Source organism: Chiloscyllium plagiosum, unplaced genomic scaffold (genome assembly GCF_037043375.1).
Source record: "Chiloscyllium plagiosum isolate Xiang-an unplaced genomic scaffold, Cpla_swu_hap1 HiC_scaffold_27, whole genome shotgun sequence".
NCBI lineage: Eukaryota > Metazoa > Chordata > Chondrichthyes > Orectolobiformes > Hemiscylliidae > Chiloscyllium > Chiloscyllium plagiosum.
The window spans coordinates 68,169,212-68,192,534 of record NW_028270165.1 but is presented as its reverse complement, the minus strand read 5'-3'; the positions used below and the strand labels follow the sequence as shown (position 1 = coordinate 68,192,534).

The following is a 23,323-nucleotide window of genomic DNA, read 5'->3' as shown; positions in this document are numbered from 1 at the left end:
AACACGCCTAAAATTATCCAAGTACAAGAAATATTTTTACAGCGTTTTGTATTTTCCTCGGGAGGAAGAATGGGAATCACACAGACCGCAGTGTTTCACTCCAGTTAAACTGCCCCCTCACTCAGTGTTTGTGATCAGGGATGTTCCCACATACGGTCTACACTGCAGCCAAGAAATTCCTTTCGGGGAGGTAAGGGAAAACTGGGGTATTCAGATCGTCTGCCTGTTCCACACAGTGCCTGGTATTCAATTCTAGGTCAGTCCCTGAAATTTAGGATCAGGTGCTGGGCAGGAGGAGTGGCAAGTCGGAAACTGCCCGTTTTGTCTCACTCCCCCGGAGGAATTTCTCTCCCAGTGAATCCAGGGAGATAGAGGAGGTGCAATGAAACTTTAATGTGCCCTTTTTGTAAAATTCATTTTTCTAGGTAAATGTCCTCAGAGGGACATGTTGAAATCATCATTGTCCTTACTGTTAATTTAGTTAACAATGTTATTAAAATAAATTCATTTTAAAAGAACAAAGAAAACTCATTGTAAAAATCACACAGGAGAATATCATAGTGCTCAGGAATAATGATAGAATCAGCTTCATTCACAAAACTCTTGCCCCGCAGGAAAGTTGTGAAATATCAATTCAAGCTCCTTGATCTCGAGTGGATATAAACCTGTCCCTGAAAAAGGATCATCCCATTCCTTTCCCATAAGCCTCACTTCCATCTGAGGGACCATCTCCACTAAAAGGAGCAGTGGTCAGAACTGGCTGAATATCAATAACCTTGTTCCACTGACACTAATAAGAAACCATATTCCTGCCCTTTGGACTTAGACTCATGGTGAGATTTAATCACTGTCCGGTTCATATATGAGGGTGAAGTTTCCTTGTCAAATGTTTTAATCCAATGATTGTAAACTTCGCAACAGTGAAGAGAAAAATATGATATCCATGAATTTAAAAATAATCAATTCCATGCTATTATTGCCCAAGAACGATTTCAACCAAGCAGAAACTCTTCTGTTCTCAACCAGAACAGAAGGGTCCAGTTAGAGATTTCAGAGTGAGAGAGGACTTAAAATCTCACAGATAATTTATCCATTCATGTCAAAGCACACCCTAAATCCTGTCTCAATTAGACACAACTTCATTCCACACCCACAGCCTGTTTGCTGTCTGTCTGCACAGTTCACTGGAATATGCTGCAAATTTGTTGGGATGAGGTATTTTTAATAAACACTCATCCCTGTATCTCACTCTGTCCAAATCATTTCTCTCTGCAAAATTATCAAGTGAAATCTGGAACTTAACACTTTTAAACAAGGTATGAACTATAAAAAAACAAAAATGTAAAAGACTGTAACACCAATTTTACATCACAACAGAATTGGATCCTGTCTTTTAACTCCGATAATAACAAAATCCCAACCTGGCTCCAAATTTCCAACCGTTGAAAATCATTGAACCTACCCCAATACAGCAAGTATCCTGAATAATGTAATCTGGATCAAGCTGAGCATGTTAAACAGATCCCAGAACCTTTATTAGGTTTTCTGAGGTTGAATATAAACTATTGAGAATAAATCTAGTCTCGGGTTTCAGCTCCAGTTACTGGGTATATTCTTGACTCTGCAGAAATTCACCTCTCTGGGATGGAATCATGTAATTGTCCAAAATATCTCACTGATTTTACTGAATTATCAAATTCACTAAACACAAATTAAATACAATAAATTGTAGAAAATAGTAGAATTGGGAAGTTTGTCTTACCTGAAGTCACTTCCAGGAAGGTCCCGCTCCCCCAGTAGGTAAGATAATACCACTGTGCTCTGTCTCTTCATTAACCCAATACAATAACTGACCCTGAGCTCAAGAAATTATAATCCCCAGGGAATTAAACATAAACTGTGTTTTAACCCGGAGCAGCAACTTCCTGTATTTTCATCTGAAATTCCATCCTAATCCTGTCTCAAATGTATCTATAAATGAGGTGTTTTTACAGTTTTCCTGTCTGTGGTACACCAGCTCCTGCAAGTTATCCATAAAAAGAATCGCCTCCTTTTTGTCTTGTTTTCTCCCAGGAATCGACATTTTCCCTGACAATCCCAGTCAGTGTTTAGATATTTCACTCTGGGAAACAGGAATGTGAAATCCATGGATACACACTGTCATTAGGAGCGGGGCAGTTTGTGTCAGGCTTTGTGCTGCTGTGGTAGTATATCCATCACAGTGTTTCAGCCGGGCTCAGAAACCACAGCTACAGGATCCAGCCCGAAATCAAATGTCCCAAACAACTCCCCAGTCTGTATCCGGGTGTCTCCCACACTCCAGGAGGCAATGCCGGGGTTTTCAGGACTGTATGGGAAGCTGGGGGAATCCACAAGGAGTTTTCTTTCTCCATCATCCTCTCTCTGTTCCTCACTGCTCCTTCCATGTTTCAAGTGAAATCTTCACAGAAAGTTGTTCCCACACCCAGATTATTGAATTGGATCTGATTTATATCCACAGCTCAGGAAGTAAAGCCAGTGATAGCACCCGGAGAGAGCAGTTTAAATAGGTTTCCAGTGGCAGGTTTTTGAATGGGGAGACCCCCATCCCTCTCACTGTGCCACTCCAGTATATAGACACTGTGATAGGGAGCCGTACATGAACCTCCTCCCCTTTCCCTGACACTGAGTCCAGTCACTTCACATTTAACCCGATCACACTGACACTGCTCCAAATGAGCAATGCTGCTCTGATTCTCCCTGCCCAGGGACTGCCCTCTCCCCTGTTTCAGTCCAGAGAGATCTTTGTTCATGTCCCGAACTCCTTTTCCCATCATGTCGCCAGTGCCAGGAATCAGCAGTGAATAATCCCATTTCCCCATTCCCAGGACCAGCAGATCCCAACACAGTCAGGATGGGAATGAAGCTGTGCTGGTAACTGAGGGGGTGGGTGTGATAATTCCTCTGTTTTACTGATTCCCCTGACTGTTGATTCTCTCAGTGAGTTTTTGTACCAGTCCAGCCCCATTTCGTCTCACTGTGTCTCTGGCACAATAATACATGGCGGTGTCATCCACTTTCAGATTTGTCACCTGTAGATAGACTGTGCTGCTGTCCTTCGATATTTCAAAACGGCCTTGAACTCCTGGCGCATAACGCTTGTAACCTGAATAACTTATGCGTGTTAACCATTCCAGCCCTTTCCCAGGGACCTGTCTCACCCAGTGCATGCCGTAGCTGCTGAGGCTGAACCCACTCACTGTACAGGTCAGTCTGACAGACTCCCCCGGCTTTTTCACAACTGATTCAGGCTGTGTCAGCACGATCTGAGAGCGGACACCTGTGAATAACAGAGAAACAGAAGAGAGCTCACTTTAAGAAGCCGGTCAGATAAACAGAGTCCCAGAATCTGGGAAGAAGCAGCCTCACTGTGTGGGGAGAAAGCCCTGGGAACTCTCACCTGTCAGACAGAGCAGGAGGACACAGAGATAAGGAGTAATCCCCATCGCCGTGTGGAAGCAGAGACAGAGTCAGACACTCCAGAGATCCGGCTGCTTCAGGGCACCTTTGTCTGGAGCTGGAGTCAGTGCTGTTTAAATAGGGGAGTGAAGTGAGTGAGGGTTCACCAACTTCCCTAGCAGCTCCACCCACTGAAACCAGAAACAGAGCTTCCTGTCCCCGCCTCCAGCAGAGATTTCAATTCTCTCCAACATGCAACAGATCCACAGCAATAATCAGGTTAAAGATTCTGTTACACTCTGTCCTGGTTCATTATTTCAAAATTAAAGAGCTTGTGAACAACAAACTGTGAGAGACACCAGTCAGTGCACAGACACCTCCCTGAGAGAGAGGGGGAACTAAGAGAGACCAGTCTGTGTACAGATATCTCCCTGAGAGAGAGGGAGGGGGAACTGAGGGACAACAGTCAGCTGCAGATATTTCCCTGAGAGGGGGTGGGGGTGACTAAGAGACACCAGTCAGTGTCCAGGTATCTCCCTGAGAGAGAGAGGGGACTGAGAGGCACCAGTTAGTGTACAGATATCTCCCTGAGAGAGAGAGAGAGGGGACTGAGAGGCACCAGTTAGTGTACCGATATCTCCCTGAAAGAGAAGGGTCTGAGAGACACCAGTGTCCTGGTATCTCCCTGAGAGAGAAAGGACTGAGAGACACCAGTTTGTGTTCAGATAACTCCCTTATGAAGCTTGGCACCATCCAGGACAAAGCAGCTGGGTTGTTTGGCACCGATCCACCACCATTAATATTCAACACATCCACAATGGCAGCAGTGTATATCAATCACAAGATCAACTGCATCAATTCACCCAGGCTCATTCAACAGCCCCTTCTAAACCCATGGAAGGACAGGGGCAGCTTGTGTATGGGATCACCATCACCTGCAAGTTCCCCCGATAACTCACACACCATCCTGAGTTGGAATGACATCACTGTTCCTGCATCATCACTGAGTTAAAATGCTGGAAGTCTCTCCCTAATAGTTTCAACTGCACCCTAAGGACTGCAGCAATTCAAAAAGACGATCGCCCCACTTTTTCAAGGGCATTTTTCTTATGAACAATAGTCCAGCTGATGATGTCCACATTCCATGACCAGGTAGTAAAATATAGAACAATAATCACAAATTGCCTTTCCTGGGATCTAGACAATAAAGTGATACATTTCTGGGCAATGGGAAAGACCCTCCAGCCCATGCCATTAAAATAATCCCTTTTTGATTTCTGACAGTTTGTGAGAGGCAGATCTGTTGATGCTGAGCTTTCAGGAACAGAACACAGACACTAGTAGAGGCAATCGGGAGTTTGGAACCTGACAGCTGCTCAGTCAGACAGGCAGGTCAATGATGTAGGAAATACAGCTCAAGGCACTGCACCCTGGGGAAATGGTGACTATCACAGGCAGGGATCAAAGGAGGGTGACCAGAAATGAGGGACTTCAGTTATGATGAAGTAGGAAATGTTTGGACTTGATACTTTGGAATCTCCTTCCACCTCTCCACCCCTTCCTCCTCTAAGATTCTCTTTAAACACAAGTGTTTGACCAACCCTTTGGTCATCTATCTGATATCTCCCAACTGATGCCTGGGGTCAAATTACATTTTATATCCCTCCCATGCAGTGCCTTAGAACGTTTGTCAATCTCGAAGGTGCTATTTAAGTACAAGCTGCTGAAATAGGGTAGGTTAAAATCTAACCTAAGAGCTGATGAGAGGTTTCAGGAGGAACGGATAAATATTGTCTCTGGTGACTGAGCCAGTGATGTGAGGACATAGGAATTTATTATAATAGCAGAGAGAATAGTAAATCTGAAGATTGGGTGGCTATTAGAATTCACGGGAAGGTCACCGAATCACTGATAAAGAAAAAGAAAACTGATAGAATAAATAAGGGACAGACATAGAATGAGATTGTAAAAGCTTGTGAAGGATGTAAGAAGGAAGAAATTAATGAGAGTAAACATGGGTCCCTCAGAGACAGAAACAGAGGAAATCCCAACGGGGAATGAGGAATTGACAGAGGCACGAAAGAAGACCCCAAAAAACCATTCCAGATGGAGGAAAGGATCACAGGTCTGGGTGAAAATGGGGAACTTGGGAATATTATAATGAGCAGTGAAGTTGTCTTGGAGAGATTAATGCAGCTTAGTGTCAGAAACTATGATTAGGATTGGAGCAGCAGAGTGAACTGAGGGAATTGCTGACACTGAGTCTAAAAGGAAATCTTTTGGCAGATTTGGGTTATCATGAAAAATATGTGATAATGATAAAATAAGCAATGATCAAATAACAATGATCAAATAAGCAAGGTGAACATCAATAGTCTATTCCCATTGGCGGGAGCGCATGTACCATTGTAATACCACCAAGTATTTCAGTGAATGTCTTGCGTCAAGAACACGAAAGGTGTCTAAATAATTCACTGACACCAGTAACACAGTCTGGAGTATTTGTACTGTACCTGTATCAGGAACAGCACTGACTGATTCTGTATCCTCACCACATTGTTACCCTCTCCAATAACACTGTACTGGCACCACTAACAGTACTGAGTGTCTCTGTATCACCCTCACCAGTAACACTGTCTGAACTATTAGGACTGACCTTGTTGCAGGAAACAGCATGAGAGACTCACTCTGTCTGTCAATATCTCTGTCTTGACCTTTCTATGTATTTACTAATGTATATATACATCCATGAATGAATTCATAACATGTGGACTTGTTTATTTCTATCTCAATCAATACATACAAAATATGTGTCTTTACTTCGGCTTAATCATGATGGTGAACATTCACAATTTCAGCTTCACAGTTGAATGGCCAATCCTTGTTTATGATTTGCAGAGTTGAGCAGTGGATGAGGCCAGAGCGATCATCTACTTTTTACTGACCATCCCCTCCACCGTACCCCAAAACCCCATCACCAGCCCCAACACCCACCAAACACAGGTCAGTGGGTTGCTCACAGAACCGGCCCACTGCTACACTCAAGATCAATAACGGAAATGGCTTTTTAGACCATGTCCTTAACAACAACAAGCAGTGTTACACACCCAAAAGTAATCTCACTTCATCACCAATGATTGATGGAAACCGCACTCGAAATGTTTCACTGACTGTGTCAGATCCACATACAGCAAATTGTTTCTGAGCTGAGAACATTGTCCAGCCTTGAATGTCCCCCTCCTGTGCTTTCCCTCCTGTTTTCTCCTTCACTGTTTCCCCCGCTGACCTCACACAGTTGGGAAACCAGGCCCAGGGTTCACTAAGGCCACACTGAACTTGACTGACTCAGTCACAGATGGGATTGAAGGAGTGTGGGGGAGTTGTTCAGTCACTGAGGGGATTGAAGGAGTGTGAGGGAGTTGTTCAGTCACTGATGGGATTGAAGGAGTGTGGGGGAGTTGTTCAGTCACTGATGGGATTGAAGGAGTGTGAGGGAGTTGTTCAGTCACTGATGGGATTGAAGGAGTGTGGGGGAGTTCTTCAGTCACTGGTGGGATTGAAGGAGTGTGGGGGAGTTGTTCAGTCACTGATGGGATTGAAGGAGTGTGGGGGAGTTGTTCAGTCACTGATGGGATTGAAGGAGTGTGGGGGAGTTCTTCAGTCACTGGTGGGATTGAAGGAGTGTGGGGGAGTTGTTCAGTCACTGATGGGATGGAAGGAGTGTGGGGGAGTTGTTCAGTCACCGATGGAATTGAAGGACTGTGGGGGAGTTGTTCAGTCACTGATGGGATTGAAGGAGTGTGGGGGAGTTGTTCTGTCACTGATGAGATTGAAGGAGTGTGAGGGAGTTGTTCAGTCACTGATGGGATTGAAGGAGTGTGGGGGAGTTGTTCAGTCACTGATGGGATTGAAGGAGTGTCAGGGAGTTGTTCAGTCACTGATGGGATTGAAGGAGTGCGAGGGAGTTGATCAGTCACCGATGGGATTGAAGGAGTGTGGTGGAGTTGTTCAGTCACTGATGGGATTGAAGGAGTGTGGGGGAGTTGTTCAGTCACTGATGAGATTGAAGGAGTGTGGGGGAGTTGTTCAGTCACCGATGGAATTGAAGGAGTGTGGGGGAGTTGTTCAGTCACTGAGGGGATTGAAGGAGTGTGAGGGAGTTGTTCAGTCACTGATGGGATTGAAGGAGTGCGAGGGAGTTGTTCAGTCACTGATGGGATTGAAGGAGTGTGAGGGAGTTGTTCAGTCACTGATGGGATTGAAGGAGTGTGAGGGAGTTGTTCAGTCACTGATGGGATTGAAGGAGTGTGAGGGAGTTGTTCAGTCACTGATGGGATTGAAGGAGTGTGGGGGAGTTGTTCAGTCACTGATGGGATTGAAGGAGAGTGAGGGAGTTGTTCAGTCACTGATGGGATTGAAGGAGTGCGAGGGAGTTGATCAGTCACCGATGGGATTGAAGGAGTGTGGTGGAGTTATTCAGTCACTGATGGGATTGAAGGAGTGTGGGGGAGTTGTTCAGTCACTGATGGGATTGAAGGAGTGTGGGAGAGTTGTTCAGTCACTGATGGGATTGAAGGAGTGTGAGGGAGTTGTTCAGTCACTGATGGGATTGAAGGAGTGTGAGGGAGTTGTTCAGTCACTGATGGGATGGAAGGAGTGTGGGGGAGTTGTTCAGTCACTGATGAGATTGAAGGAGTGTGGGGGGAGTTGTTCAGTTACTGATGGGATTGAAGGAGTGTGAGGGAGTTGTTCAGTCACTGATGGAATTGAAGGAGTGTGGGGGAGTTGTTCAGTCACTGATGAGATTGAAGGAGTGTAGGGGAGTTGTTCAGTTACTGATGGGATTGAAGGAGTGTGGGGGAGTTGTTCAGTCACTGATGGGATTGAAGGAGTGTGGGGGAGTTGTTCAGTCACTAATGAGATTGAAGGTGTGTGGGGGAGTTGTTCAGTCTCTGATGGGATTGAAGGCGTGTGAGGGAGTTGTTCAGTCACTGATGGGATTGAAGGAGTGTGGGGGAGTTGTTCAGTCACTGATGGGATCGAAGGAGTGTGGGGGAGTTGTTTAGTCACTGATGGGATTGAAGGAGTGTGAGGGAGTTGTTCAGTCACTGGTGGGATTGAAGGAGTGTGAGGGAGTTGTTTAGTCACTGATGGGATTGAAGGAGTGTGGGGGAGTTGTTCAGTTACTGATGGGATTGAAGGAGTGTGGGGGAGTTGTTCAGTCACTGATGGGATTGAAGGAGTGTGGGGGAGTTGTTCAGTCACTGATGAGATTGAAGGAGTGTGAGGGAGTTGTTCAGTCACCGATGGGATTGAAGGAGTGTGGGGGAGTTGTTCAGTCACTGATGGGATTGAAGGAGTGCGAGGGAGTTGTTCAGTCACCGATGGGATTGAAGGAGTATGGTGGAGTTGTTCAGTCACTGATGGGATTGAAGGAGTGTGGGGGAGTTGTTCAGTCACTGATGGGATTGAAGGAGTGTGGGGGAGTTGTTCAGTCACTGATGGGATTGAATGAGTGTGAGGGAGTTGTTCAGTCACTGATGGGATTGAAGGAGTTTGGGGGAGTTGTTCAGTCACTGGTGGGATTGAGGGAGTGTGGGGGAGTTGTTCAGTCACTGATGGGATTGAAGGAGTGTGGGGGAATTGTTCAGTCACTGATGGGATGGAAGGAGTGTGGGGGAGTTGTTCAGTCACTGATGGGATTGAAGGAGTGTGGGGGAGTTGTTCAGTCACTGATGAGATTGAAGGAGTGTGGGGGAGTTGTTCAGTTACTGATGGGATTAAAGGAGTGTGGGGGAGTTGTTCAGTCACTGATGCGATTGAAGGAGTGTGGGGGAGTTGTTCAGTCACTGATGAGATTGAAGGAGTGTGGTGGAGTTGTTCAGTCACTGATGGGATTGAAGGAGTGTGGGGGAGTTGTTCAGTCACTGATGAGATTGAAGGAGTGTGGGGGAGTTGTTCAGTTACTGATGGGATTAAAGGAGTGTGGGGGAGTTGTTCAGTCACTGATGCGATTGAAGGAGTGTGGGGGAGTTGTTCAGTCACTGATGAGATTGAAGGAGTGTGGGGGAGTTGTTCAGTTACTGATGGGATTGAAGGAGTGTGGGGGAGTTGTTCAGTCACTGATGAGATTGAAGGAGTGTGGGGGAGTTGTTCAGTCACTGATGGGATTGAAGGAGTGCAGGGGAGTTGTTCAGTCACTGATGGGATTGAAGGAGTGTGGGGGAGTTGTTCAGTCACTGATGGGATTGAAGGAGTGTGGGGGAGTTGTTCAGTCTCTGATGGGATTGAAGGCGTGTGAGGGAGTTGTTCAGTCACTGATGGGATTGAAGGAGTGTGGGGGAGTTGTTCAGTCACTGATGGGATCGAAGGAGTGTGGGGGAGTTGTTTAGTCACTGATGGGATTGAAGGAGTGTGAGGGAGTTGTTCAGTCACTGGTGGGATTGAAGGAGTGTGAGGGAGTTGTTTAGTCACTGATGGGATTGAAGGAGTGTGGGGGAGTTGTTCAGTTACTGATGGGATTGAAGGAGTGTGGGGGAGTTGTTCAGTCACTGATGAGATTGAAGGAGTGTGAGGGAGTTGTTCAGTCACCGATGGGATTGAAGGAGTGTGGGGGAGTTGTTCAGTCACTGATGGGATTGAAGGAGTGCGAGGGAGTTGTTCAGTCACCGATGGGATTGAAGGAGTGTGGTGGAGTTGTTCAGTCACTGATGGGATTGAAGGAGTGTGGGGGAGTTGTTCAGTCACTGATGGGATTGAAGGAGTGTGGGGGAGTTGTTCAGTCACTGATGGGATTGAAGGTGTGTGGGGGAATTGTTCAGTCACTGATGGGATGGAAGGAGTGTGGGGGAGTTGTTCAGTCACTGATGGGATTGAAGGAGTGTGGGGGAGTTGTTCAGTCACTGATGGGATTGAATGAGTGTGAGGGAGTTGTTCAGTCACTGATGGGATTGAAGGAGTTTGGGGGAGTTGTTCAGTCACTGGTGGGATTGAGGGAGTGTGGGGGAGTTGTTCAGTCACTGATGGGATTGAAGGTGTGTGGGGGAATTGTTCAGTCACTGATGGGATGGAAGGAGTGTGGGGGAGTTGTTCAGTCACTGATGGGATTGAAGGAGTGTGGGGGAGTTGTTCAGTCACTGATGAGATTGAAGGAGTGTGGGGGAGTTGTTCAGTTACTGATGGGATTAAAGGAGTGTGGGGGAGTTGTTCAGTCACTGATGCGATTGAAGGAGTGTGGGGGAGTTGTTCAGTCACTGATGAGATTGAAGGAGTGTGGGGGAGTTGTTCAGTTACTGATGGGATTGAAGGAGTGTGGGGGAGTTGTTCAGTCACTGATGAGATTGAAGGAGTGTGGGGGAGTTGTTCAGTCACTGATGGGATTGAAGGAGTGCAGGGGAGTTGTTCAGTCACTGATGGGATTGAAGGAGTGTGGGGGAGTTGTTCAGTCACTGATGGGATTGAAGGAGTGTGGGGGAGTTGTTCAGTCTCTGATGGGATTGAAGGAGTGTGGTGGAGTTGGTCAGTCACTGATGAGTTTGAAGGAGTGTGGGGGAGTTGTTCAGTCACTGATGGGATTGAAGGAGTGTGGGGGAGTTGTTCAGTCACTGATGGGATTGAAGGAGTGTGGTGGAGTTGTTCAGTCACTGATGGGATTGAAGGAGTGTGGGGGAGTTGTTCTGTCACTGATGGGATTGAAGGTGTGTGGGGGAGTTGTTCAGTCACTGATGGGATTGAAGGAGTGTGGGGGAGTTGTTCAGTCACCGATGGGATTGAAGGAGTGTGGGGGAGTTGTTCAGTCACTGATGAGATTGAAGGAGTGTGTGGGAGTTGTTCAGTCACTGATGGGATTGAAGGAGTGTGGGGGAGTTGTTCAGTCACTGATGGGATTGAAGGAGTGTGGGGAAGTTGGTCAGTTACTGATGGGATTGAAGGAGTGTGGGGGAGTTGTTTAGTCACTGAGAGGATTGAAGGAGTGTGGGGGAGTTGTTCAGTCACTGATGGGATTGAAGGAGTGTGGGGGAGTTGTTCAGTCACTGATGGGATTGAAGGAGTGTGGGGGAGTTGGTCAGTTGCTGATGGGATTGAATGAGTGTGGGGGAGTTGTTTAGTCACTGAGAGGATTGAAGGAGTGTGGGGGAGTTGTTCAGTCACTGATGGGATTGAAGGAGTGTGGGGGAGTTGGTCAGTCACTGATGAGTTTGAAGGAGTGTGGGGGAGTTGTTCAGTCACTGATGGGATTGAAGGAGTGTGGGGGAGTTGTTCAGTCACTGATGGGATTGAAGGAGTGTGGTGGAGTTGTTCAGTCACTGATGGGATTGAAGGAGTGTGGGGGAGTTGTTCTGTCACTGATGGGATTGAAGGTGTGTGGGGGAGTTGTTCAGTCACTGATGGGATTGAAGGAGTGTGGGGGAGTTGTTCAGTCACTGACGAGATTGAAGGAGCGTGGGGGAGTTGTTCAGTCACTGATGAGATTGAAGGAGTGTGGGGGAGTTGTTCAGTCACCGATGGGATTGAAGGAGTGTGGGGGAGTTGTTCAGTCACCGATGGGATTGAAGGAGTCTGGTGGAATTGTTCAGTGACCACTCTTTCCCAAGTACTTTTCCCAAGAGTTCATCCCTGTTGGACCGTCTCCCTGACAGGGAGACACAGTGATGGAGGGGTTCTGTTACTGCACTCACAATCCAGAATCTTGGATTCACAAATCCCACCAGTTTGAGAACATTGGCTGGATGGAAGAAGACAGAGGGTAGTAGTTGATGGCAAAGTTTCTTCATGGAGTGCCGTCACTAGCGGTGTTCCGCAAGGATCTGTTTTGGGACCATTGCTGTTTGTCATTTTTATAAATGACCTGGAAGAGGGGTTAGAAGGTTGGGTGAGCAAGTTTGCGGATGATACAAAAGTCGGAGGAGTTGTTGACAGTGAGGAAGGATGTGGCAGGTTACAGCAGGATATAGAGAAGCTGCAGAGCTGGGCAGAAAGGTGGCAAATGGAATTCAATGTAGCTAAGTATGAGGTGATTCACTTTGGGAAGAATAACAAAAAGATGGGGTACTGGGCTAATGGTCGGATACTTGGTAGTGTGGATGAGCAGAGGGGAAAGTGAGGTCTGCAGATGCTGGAGATCAAAGTTGAAACTTTATTGCTGGAACAGCACAGCAGGTCAGGCAGCATCCAGGGAACAGGAGGATCTTGGTGTCCATGTACACAGATCTCTGAAAGTTGCCACCCAGGTAAATAGTGCGGTGAGGAAGGCATATGGCGTACTGGCTTTTATTGGTAGAGGAATTGATTTCCGGAGTCCTGAGGTCATGATGCAGTTGTATAAGACTCTGGTGCGGCCGCATCTGGAATATTGTGTGCAGTTTTGGTCGCCATACTATAGGAAGGATGTGGAGGCACTGGAATGGGTGCAGAGGAGGTTTACCAAGATGTTGCCTGGTATGGAAGGAAGATCGTATGAGGAAAGACTGAGACACTTGGGGCTGTTTTCATTAGAGAAAAGAAGGTTTAGGGGTGACTTGATTGAGGTGTACAAGATGATTAGGGGTTAGATAGGGTTGACAGTGTGAACCTTTTCCCGCGTATGGAGTCGGGTATTACAAGGGGGCATAGCTTTAAATTAAGGGGGGGTAGATATAGGACTGAAGTTAGGGGTAGGTTCTTCACTCAGCGAGTTGTAAGTTCATGGAATGCCCTGCCAGTAGCAGTGGTGGACTCTCCCTCTTTATGGGCATTTAAGCGGGCATTGGATAGGTATATGGAGGATAGTGGGTTAGTATAGGTTAGGTGGGCTTGGATCGGCGCAACATCGAGGGCCAAAGGGCCTGTACTGCGCTGTATTCTTCTATGTTCTATGTTCTATGTTCTAGAACAGGCCCTTCAGCCCTTGACGTTGTGCTGACCTGTGTAGTAATCTAAGTTCATCCCCCTCCACTACCCCATCATCATCCATGTGCTTATCCAAGGATTGTTAAATCTCCCTAATGTGGCTGAGTTAACTATATTGGCAGGCAGGGCATTCCATGCCCTTACCACTTTCTGAGTAAAGAAACTCATTTGGTATCTTTGTTTAAAATCTTGATCAAGGTCTTCAAGTTTAGGGTGAAGATTATCTACTTTAGAGACAGTTTTGTCTGATATGGAAGGTGTTAGCTATGAAGAGAGGTCGAGTAGGATAAGATTGTTTTCATTAGCAAAATGGAGATTGAGGGGGGACTTGATTGAGGTCTACAAAATCATGAAGGGTATACACAGGGTAGATAGAGATAAGCTTTTTCCCAGGGTGAGGGATTCAATAATGAGAGGTCATGTGTTCAAGGAGAGAGCTGAAAAGTTTAAGGGGGATACATGCAGAAAGTACTTTCCACAGAGGGTGGTAGGTGCCTGGAATGCATTGCCAGCAGAGGTAATAGAGGCAGGTCATTTAAGGTGCATCTGGACAGATGCATGAGTAGGTGGGGAACAGAGGGATACAGCTGTTAGGTATTGGGCGATAGGTTTAGACAATGGATTTGGATCGGCTCAGGCTTGGAGGGCTGAAGGGCCTGTTCCTGGGCTGTAAATTTCCAAGTGGCAGATTGTTCTCCACTTATACAGGGAGGTTCATTTTTGACTCACTTTACCCTTCACATTTTCAGACCTCTTTTCAGTAAATATAAGAATGAATAATTGGTGTCAGTCACTAAATTAGAACCTTATTTCCATACGTAAAACACTGTGCTTATTCTTTTTAGTAACTTTATTCCCTCTGGGAGGCCCCCTGTTCAGTTTCAGTGGTGCTGCCTAGTTTTACAGGAAATGTAAGGAGAAGGAAATAGACCTGAGGTTGTTGCCAAGTTTCACACATCTGACAGCTCTGAATTAAAATATCAAACCTGTTTCTCATAACACCACAGCAGCACACTGTGAGATTCTGTCCAAATACAGAGGAAAATCAGACCTGGAGGAGACCGTTCAGCCCCTCGATGCTGTTCCATTATTCACAGGTAGATCATGGCTGAGGTGTACCGGCCTGTCTCAGTTCCAGATCCTTCAATGCTTCTTTCAGAAAATTGCTGTCTGTCTCAATGTTGAACTTTTCACTGGATTCTCCAGCTTCACCAGCTTCTCAGGGGAGAGAGGTTGAGATTTCCCCCACCCTTTGTGTGGAGAAATATTTAATAGCATCCCTGAATGGCCTGGTTTGAATTTAAAGATCTGCACCCCCACGACCACTGGAGAAATCATTTCTCTGTATTTATCCTACTGAATCTTTAATCAGCTTAAACCTCTTAATTCAATCACTCTTTAATCTCCTAAATTCCACATTTGAGGGAATATAAGTCAAATCAATGTAAATGCCACCTTGTTGTAACCCTGTTAGCCGGTATCATTCTGGTAAATCTCCACAGCTCCCTCTCCAAGGTCAATATATCCTTCCTGAGCTTCATTCCTGGTACCAAGTGGCATTCTCAAGTGATGGAACCAGAACCCTATTCAATTCCAGCATCAATTCCCCGTCTTTGTATTCCAATATTTATCATCAACAACTGAACATCGAGAGATTCTATAAAAATGTGTTTGACAGATGAATTAAAACTCAAACGTAGCAGTTGTCTGTCACACGAGGTAAACCTTCTGCCTTTACTCTCACATCCTGCAGGATTGGTCATTCCACTTGTGGAATATTTATTTCAATGATCTGTATGATTGATGTAAATGATGAACTCTGTGACTCTGATCAGAGTGCATTCTCCCTTCTCATCCTCATCCTGCAGGCTTTCACACACTTGACCACCCAGTGTCCAGTGTCCTCCTCCAGTATCCAGCAGAATGGGACTGTCCTCACTGGTTCCACACTTATCTGTCCAGTCATAGCCAGTGAATTTTTAATATTCTTTCAAGGGATTTCAGTGTCATAGGCAAGGGCAGCATTTCTTGCCCATCCCTAATTCCTGGCAATTGAGGGCTTGCTGGACCAGTTCAGGGGGCAGTTGAGTGTCAATTATATTACTGTGGGTTTGGAGTCACAAGGCAAAAACCTTCATAATATTAAAGAAGTATTTCAAGTGTACTTGTGATGCCAAACTATACAGACTATGGGCCAAGTGCTGCAAAACGGGGTTAGAACATAGAATAGAGAACATTATCACACAGTACATTGCAGGCCATCGATGTTGCACCAACCTGTGAAACCAATCTGTAGCCTATCTAACCTACATTATTCCATTCTCGTCCATATGACCATTTAAATGCCCTTAAAGTTGGCAAGTCTACTACTGTTGCAGGCAGTGTGTTCCATGCCCCTATTACTCCATGACGAAAGAAACTACCTCTGATATCAGTCCTATATCTATCACCCCTCATGCTAGCCATCACCATCTGAGGAAAAAGGCTCTCACTCTCCACCCTACCTAACCCTCTGATTATCTTATATGTCTCAATTAAATCACCTCCCAACCTTCTTCACTCTGACGAAAACAGCCTCAAGTCCCTCAGCTTTTCCTCATCAGAGCTTCCCTCCATACCAGGCAACATCCTAGTAAATGTCCTCTGAACCATTTCCAAAGCTTCCACATTCTTCCTATAATGCTGTGACCACAACTGTGCACAATACTCCAAGTGCGGCCGCACCAGAGTTTTGTCCAGCTGCAGCGTGACCTCATTGTTCCAAAACTCAATCACTCCACCAATAAAAGCTAACACACCATATGCCTTCTTCACAACCTGATCAATGTGGGTGGCAAGTTTCAAGGATCTATGAAGCTGGACACGGAGATCCCTCTGCACATCTGCACGTTCAAGAATCTTATCATTAGCCCAGTACTCTGCGTTCCTGTTACTCCTTCCATAGTGAATCACCTCACACTTTTCCACATTAAACTTCATTTACGACCTCTCCACCCAGCTCTGCAGCTTATCAATGTCTCTCTGTAACCGACAACATCCTTCGTCACTATCCACATCTCTACTGACCTTAGTGTCACCTACAAATTTACTAACCCAACCTTTTATGCCCTCATCCAGGTCATTTATAAAAATGACAAACAGCAGTGGACTCAAAACAGATCCTTGTGGTACACCATTAGTAACTGAACTCCAGGATGAATATTTCCCATCAACCACCACCTTCTGTCTTTTTTCAGCTCGCCAATTTCTGATCCAAACCGCTAAATCACCCTCAATTCCATGCCTCTGTACTTTGCGCAATAGCCTACCGTGGGCAACCTTATCAAACGCTTTACTGAAATCCATATGCACCACATCGACCACTTTAACTTTATCCACCTGTTTGGTCACCTTCTCCAAGAACTCAATAAGGTTTGTGAGGCACAATCTACCCTTCACAAAACCGTGTTGACTATCCCTAATCAACTTATTCCTTTCTATATGATTATAAATTCTATATCTTATAACCCTTTCCAACCGAAGTAAGGCTCACTGCTCTATAATTACCAGGATTGTCTCTACTTCCCTTCTTGAACAAGGGAACAACATGTGCTATCTTCCATCTTCTGGCACTATTCCTAAAGACAATGACAACATAAAGATCAAAGGCTAGGCAATCTCCTCCCTGGCTTCTTGGAGAATCCTAGGAAAAATCCCATCCTGCCCAGAGGACTTATCTATTTTTACACTTTCCAGAATTGCTAACCCTCCTCCTTGTGAACCTCAATCCCATCCAGTCTAGTAGCCTGTATCTCTTTATTCTCCTCAACAACATTGTCTTTTTTGAGTGTGAATACTGATGAAGAGTATTCATGTAGCGTTCCTCTATCTTATCTGACTCCACGCACAACTTCCCACTGCTATTCTTGACTGGCCCTAATCTTGCTCTAGTTATTCTTTTATTCCTGATATACCGTTAGAAAGCCTTAGGGTTTTCATTGATTCTATTCGCCAACAACTTCTCATGTCCCCTCCTGGTTCTTCTTAGCTCTCTCTTTAGACCTTTCCTGGCTAACCTGTAACTCTCAAACACCCTAACTGAGCCATCACTTCTCATCCTAACATAAGCATTCTTCCTCCTCTTGACAAGAGAGTTCAAGTAGTCAGGTGGTTGTGTTGCCCAAATGTCATCACTGAAGGGCTGAAGGGCCTTTTCCTGTGTTGTAGATCTCTCTGACTCTGTGACATTGTGGGCCAGACCAGGTAACGATTACAGATTTCTTTCAGCTAGGTTTTTACAGCAATCACTGACAGTTTCATGGTCATCATTCCTGAGTCTGGCTTCAATAACAGGTTTCTTAATTGAGTTCAGATTCCATCAGTTGCCACGATGGCACTGTGTGATATATCTGCTGGCCATCCTTTGACACAGTATCCTCTGTCCTGAGCACATTCACCATCGCATTCTGTGCTTCTCTGATTTTGTTCAGTCACTGAGAATTACAGATGGATCTTTGGTTGTTTTTCTTGTCTTCCTAGCAATTGGTAGTTTGGATAAATCAGGTCCTAGAATGAAATCTGACCTGACAGATCATAATTGCATTTTGTTTTGTTTAGATAATGTGGTGGTTAGTCACAGAAACATATTCTCACGAGGCTGCAGATTTTCTTCAATAACAGAGCAGAAGTTTATTGCACAGAAGATGGAATGAAGAAAAATCAAGCTAACGAAATGCACAAACACAGTAAAACAAAGTTTCAGCCTATTACCAATATCTTTGATACTGAGACTCAAGTCCATTTGCTATCACAATTCTTTGGTGCTCTCCTTTACTGACTCTGAATAGTTTCTTTGCATTGAGTTATGGAGACAATTCGATCAGTCCTTTCCAATTCTGCTGATATGGACCTTTCACAAATCTGAGAGTTTAACCTTTCTCAGTTCGAACCACTTACATGATGTGGAGGTGCCGGTGTTGGACTGGGGTGGACAAGGTCAGAAGTCAGACGACACTAGATTATAGTCCAACAGGTTTATTTGAAATCACTAGCTTTCAGAGCACTGCCCTCTCGTCAGGTAAAGTTCGCCAACAGATTGCAGACCAAACTCTCCTGGTCTAAACGTTTTGTGAACTAAACCCTTGTGCTGCAGTAAATTGATCCCTGAACTACCCAAATACTTTCTGAGGGAGAAGCTAAACTTGCTTCTGCATTCAATTCTAGTGCTTTCTGAAAGGATTTTTTTCAAAATGAAATGTTTCTTCTAGTTTTCCCAGACCTATGAACAAAACTCATGGCCTTTCGTGTTTACCCTTCCTGCTATAAACACAAGAGTGTAAATATCTTGTATTAACACTACAGGGATCTGCTTTATCTGTTTTCTGACAAAATGCTAGTTCTAATCACTGGGCTGAAAGGTGTTTCTGACCTTTCTTTTCAAAGGAGTAACACAGATGGAAATGTGTTGCTGGAAAAGCGCAGCAGGTCAGGCAGCATCTAGGGAACAGGAGAATCGACGTTTCGGGCATTAGCCCTTCTTCAGGAAGGGCTAATGCCTGAAACGTCGATTCTCCTGTTCACTAGATGCTGCCTGACCTGCTGCGCTTTTCCAGCAACACATTTCCATCTCTGATCTCCAGCATCTGCAGACTTCACTTTCTCCTCAAAGGAGTAACACAAGCAACCAACACCCATTTACCTCGAAATTGAACTCTAATTTCTAAAAATAATAAACATATAGAAATTTGAGCCTTTTGTTACATTGTGAGAGTAAAAATTTCTGCATTTTTAACAACGACTACTTAATCTTGATCAGGCCTTGCCCCCGGTATCAGGGACAAAGCATTTTATTAGAATTTTTATTAGATTCCCTACAGTGTGGAAACAGGCCCTTCGGCCGAAACAGTCCACACCGACCCTCCAAAGAGTAACCCACCCAGACCCATTTCCCTCTAACTAATGCACCTAAAACTGTGAGCAATTTAGCAAGACCAATTTGCCTGACCTACATATCTTTGGACTGTGGGAGGAAACCGGAGCACCCGGAAGAAACCCACACAGACACGGGGAGAACGTGCAAACTCCACACAGTCAGTCACCCGAGGCTGGAATCGAACCTGGGACCCTGGCGCTGTGAGGCACCAGTACTAACCATTTATCTTTATCTTTACCAAGAGTCAATGAGATTTTGTTCTGAGTGTGAACAGTCACACTGGCTTTGTTTCTGGATGTCAAATGATGTGGAATGTCCAGTGGCTAGAACTGGAAGGTTCAGCTCTGGAGTTTATAGTCTGATATGAACAGACAGATGAACATCCAAATTAGCAGCAAGAGGAGGCTAAATAACCCCTGAAGCATGGTCCACCATTGAGTAAGTTCATGGTTGAATTAATCGTGACCTCAAATTCACATTCCTCCCTCATTCTAATAAGCTTTGACTCTCTCGTTTGTCAAGAACTATCGACCTTCACCTTAAACCTGTTCAATGATCTTCTTGGGTTTCCTCTATCTCTACTCTGCAAATCAGATGCAAGTCAGTACAGCCTCCACTGTTTATAAGTGACCAACCCTGGTTTTGAGTCACATGTAAGGGTTTATCTGAGATGTTTCTCTCATGATATTGGGGAGTTGCACTCAGTTCTTCCATGATCTTCTGTTTTGTACACCCTGACACGACCTGTATAGTTTTTTTTGAATGATGCCTGGAGAGATCGTTCCCTGTCCACAGCTGAGAATCAGAAAGAACGAAAACTACTTCACCTGTATCGAACTTCAAACATAGAATTCAGCAAAGGAGCACCAAGAAATTGGGAAAGAGAAAATAGAATCTGAATATAAAACAGCAGGAAAGATAAAAACAGAATGTAAAGATCTCTTTACATTAGCAAAGGTCCATTATAGGCAGAGACAAGAGAATGTATAATACCAGGTACATCGTAGTAACTGGTCTTCTCAAGACAACAGGATTCTACAGAGAGTTGTGAATATAGCCCAGACCATCACACAATCCAGCCTTCAGTCCATTGACACCATCTATACTTCCTTTTGCCTCAGTAAACAATCAACATCATTAAAGACCCCTCCGACCCCGGTTATACTCTCTTCCACTGTCTCCTGTAGGGCAGAACATACAACAGTTGGAAGATTCATACAAACAGATTCAAGAACAACTTCTTCCCCGCTGTTATCAGAATTCTGAACAGACTTCTCAAATGTTAATATCGATCCCTCTCTCTGCACCATCTCAGCGGCTGTAACACTGCATTCTGCATTCTATTCTGTTACCTAATGCACTTTGGATGGTACGATCCATCTGCAGAGCACACAAAACAACACTTTTCACTGTATCTCAGTACATGTGACAAAAATACATCAAATTAATGTGCAGAAAAGGCAGACAAGTTAAATAAGGATTTACAGACAAAGACGCAAGGAGTGTCACCGAAACAACCAAGCCCTAGGATCCAGAGACAATATGGGACTGCAAGATTAGTAAGATCATGGAGGGAAACAGCATGGAAACAAATGCTTCTGTCCAACTCGTCCATGCCAACCAGACATCCCAAATTAATTTGCAGCATTTGGTCTATGACCCTCTGAACTCTTCCTTTTTTTATACATTTGTGGGACTTGTGCGTCGTTGACTGGCCAGTACTGATAGTCCATTCCTATTTGCCCTGAGAAGGTGGTGATGAGCTGCCTTCTTGAATCGCTGCAGTCCACTTGCTGTGGGTTGACCCACAATGCCGGTAGGGAGGGGATTCCAGGGGAGTTTGACCCAACAACTGTGAAGGAATGGCAGTATATTTCCAAGTCAGGGTGGTGAGTGGCTTGGAGGGGAACTTGCAAGTGGTGCTGTTCCCAAGTACCTGCTGCCCTTATCCTTCTGGAAGAAAGTGAGGACTGCAGATGCTGGAGATCAGAGTCGAGAGTGTGGTGCTGGAAAAGCACAGCAGCTCAGGCAGCATCCAAGGTGCAGGAGAATCGATGTTTCGATCATTCCTGATGAAGGGCTTATGCCCGAAACGTTGATTCGCCTGCCCCTTGGATGCTGCCTCACGTGCTGTGCATTTTCAGCACGACACTCAGCCCTTGTCCTTCTAGATGGAAGTGGTCGTGGGTTAGAAAGATGGTGTCGATAGATCTTTGGTGAATTTCTGGAGTGCATCTGGTAGATAGTATACACTGCTGTCTCTGACTGCTGGTGGTGGAGGGATTGAATGTTTGCAGATGTGGTGCCAATCAAGCGGGTTGCCTTGTCCTGGATGGTGTCAAGCTTCTTGAGTGTTGTTGGAGCTGCACCCATCCAGGCAAGTGGGGAGTATTCCATCACACTCCTGACTTGTACCTTGCAGATGATGAAAGACTTTGGGGTATCAGGAGGTGAGTTACTCGTCGCAGTATCTCCCGTTTCTGACCTGCTCTTCGGAGCCATTGTGTTTATGTAGTGAATCCAGTTGAGTTTCTGGTCAAAGGTAACCCCAAGGGTGTTGACAGTGGGGGATTCAGTGATGGTAATACTGTTGAATGTTAAGGGACGGTGTTTAGAGTTTCTCCTGTTGGTGATGATCATTGTCTGGCATTTGTGTGGCATGAATGTTACACGCCACTTGTGGGTCCAAGCCTGGATATTGTCCTGATCTTGTTGCATTTGAGCACGGACTCTGAGGAATCATGAATTGTGCTGAACACTGTGTAATCAACACAATCCTATTAATATACCCATCCAAATGCCTTTTCAATGTTGTAATTGTACCAGCCTCTACCACTTCATCTGGCAGCTCTTTCCACAAATGTATCACCCTGTGTGTGAAAAAGTTGCCCCTCAGAGCCCTTTTACATCTTTCCCCTCTCATCTTAAACCTATGTCCTATCGTTTTGGACTGTGCAACCTTGGGAAAAAAGACCTTGTTAATTCATCCTATTCATGCCCCTCATGATTGTATGATTCCTGTAGCAGGAAGATCAGAATTGAATGCAGTTTTCTGAATGTGGCCTCAAGAAAGTCCTGTCCAGCTGCAGCATGACGTCCCTAACTCCTGTATTCAATGCACTGACCAATAACTCCATAAGACAGTGGAGCAGAAACAGGCCATTCAGCCCATTGAGTCTGTTCTGCTATTCAATGAGCTCATCCTCAACTCCACTTTCCTGCCTTTTCCCTATAACACGCACTTTTCACACTGATTAAAAATCTGTCTATCTCAGCCTTAAGGGTTTAATGGCCCAACCTGAGCAGTCCTGTGTGGCAAAGAAACACCGAGAGTCACTATCATCTGAAAGAAGAAATTCCTCCCCATCTCTATCTTAAATGTGTGACTCTTTATTTGAGTTTAGGATGAATAGAACAGCCGCGACCTGATTGAATGGCAGAGTAGACTTGATGGGCTGAATGGTCTACTTCTGCTGCTACATCTTCTGGAGATTCTGCCCTCTGGTCCTACACTCTCCCACAAGGGGAAACCATGCTCCATATCGATAATCTCAAGTCCCCTAAGAATCCTGTATGTTTCAATAAGATCACCCCTCATTCTTTTAAATTCCAAAGTGTATACAAGCCCAACTACCTCAACCTCTCCTTATAAGACAGCCCCTCCATAACAAGAGTAAACGCAGTGATCCTTCTCTGGCCTCCACCAGAACCAGGAGACACACCTCAGAATAAAATACAAACCTTTTAGGACTGAGTTTAGGAGGAGCTTCTTCACTCAGAGGGTGATGAATCTTTGGAATTCTCTGCCCCAGAGGCTGTGAAAGCTCAGTCATTAATTCAGTTTCAGAGAGAGAGATTGATCGATTTCTAGTTACTAATGTCATCAAGGGATAAGGAGATACCGGGGAATGTGGCATTGAGGTAGATGGTCAGCCATGAACTAGAAAGACAGAACTGGCTCAAGGAGCTGAATGTTCTGCTCCTGTTCTAATATCCCTACTAATACTACAGGCCGTTCCGCTTTTCATGACCTGCTTTTCATCATTTATATAAATGATTTGGATGTGAGCATAAGAGGTAGAGTTA

At 45.2% G+C, this 23,323-nt stretch overlaps 1 protein-coding gene and 1 long non-coding RNA gene across 2 annotated transcripts in view; one reads left to right on the top strand and one right to left on the bottom strand.

The window, feature by feature from the left end:
- The window catches only part of LOC122547844 (uncharacterized), a 39,745-nt gene extending 36,185 nt beyond the window's left edge, over nucleotides 1-3,560 (bottom strand). The window contains exons 1-3 of the mRNA XM_087974817.1: nucleotides 3,440-3,560; nucleotides 2,994-3,319; nucleotides 1,763-1,814 (exon numbers count right to left, since the gene is read on the bottom strand). Of these exons, the coding sequence (XP_087830943.1) occupies nucleotides 1,763-1,814; nucleotides 2,994-3,319; nucleotides 3,440-3,485 (424 nt within the window). The 5' untranslated portion in view covers nucleotides 3,486-3,560. The remainder of the gene's footprint in view (nucleotides 1-1,762; nucleotides 1,815-2,993; nucleotides 3,320-3,439) is intronic.
- The window catches only part of LOC148144532 (uncharacterized), a 41,409-nt gene that overhangs the window by 6,037 nt on the left and 12,049 nt on the right, over nucleotides 1-23,323 (top strand). The gene's annotated exons all lie outside the window — the stretch shown is intronic.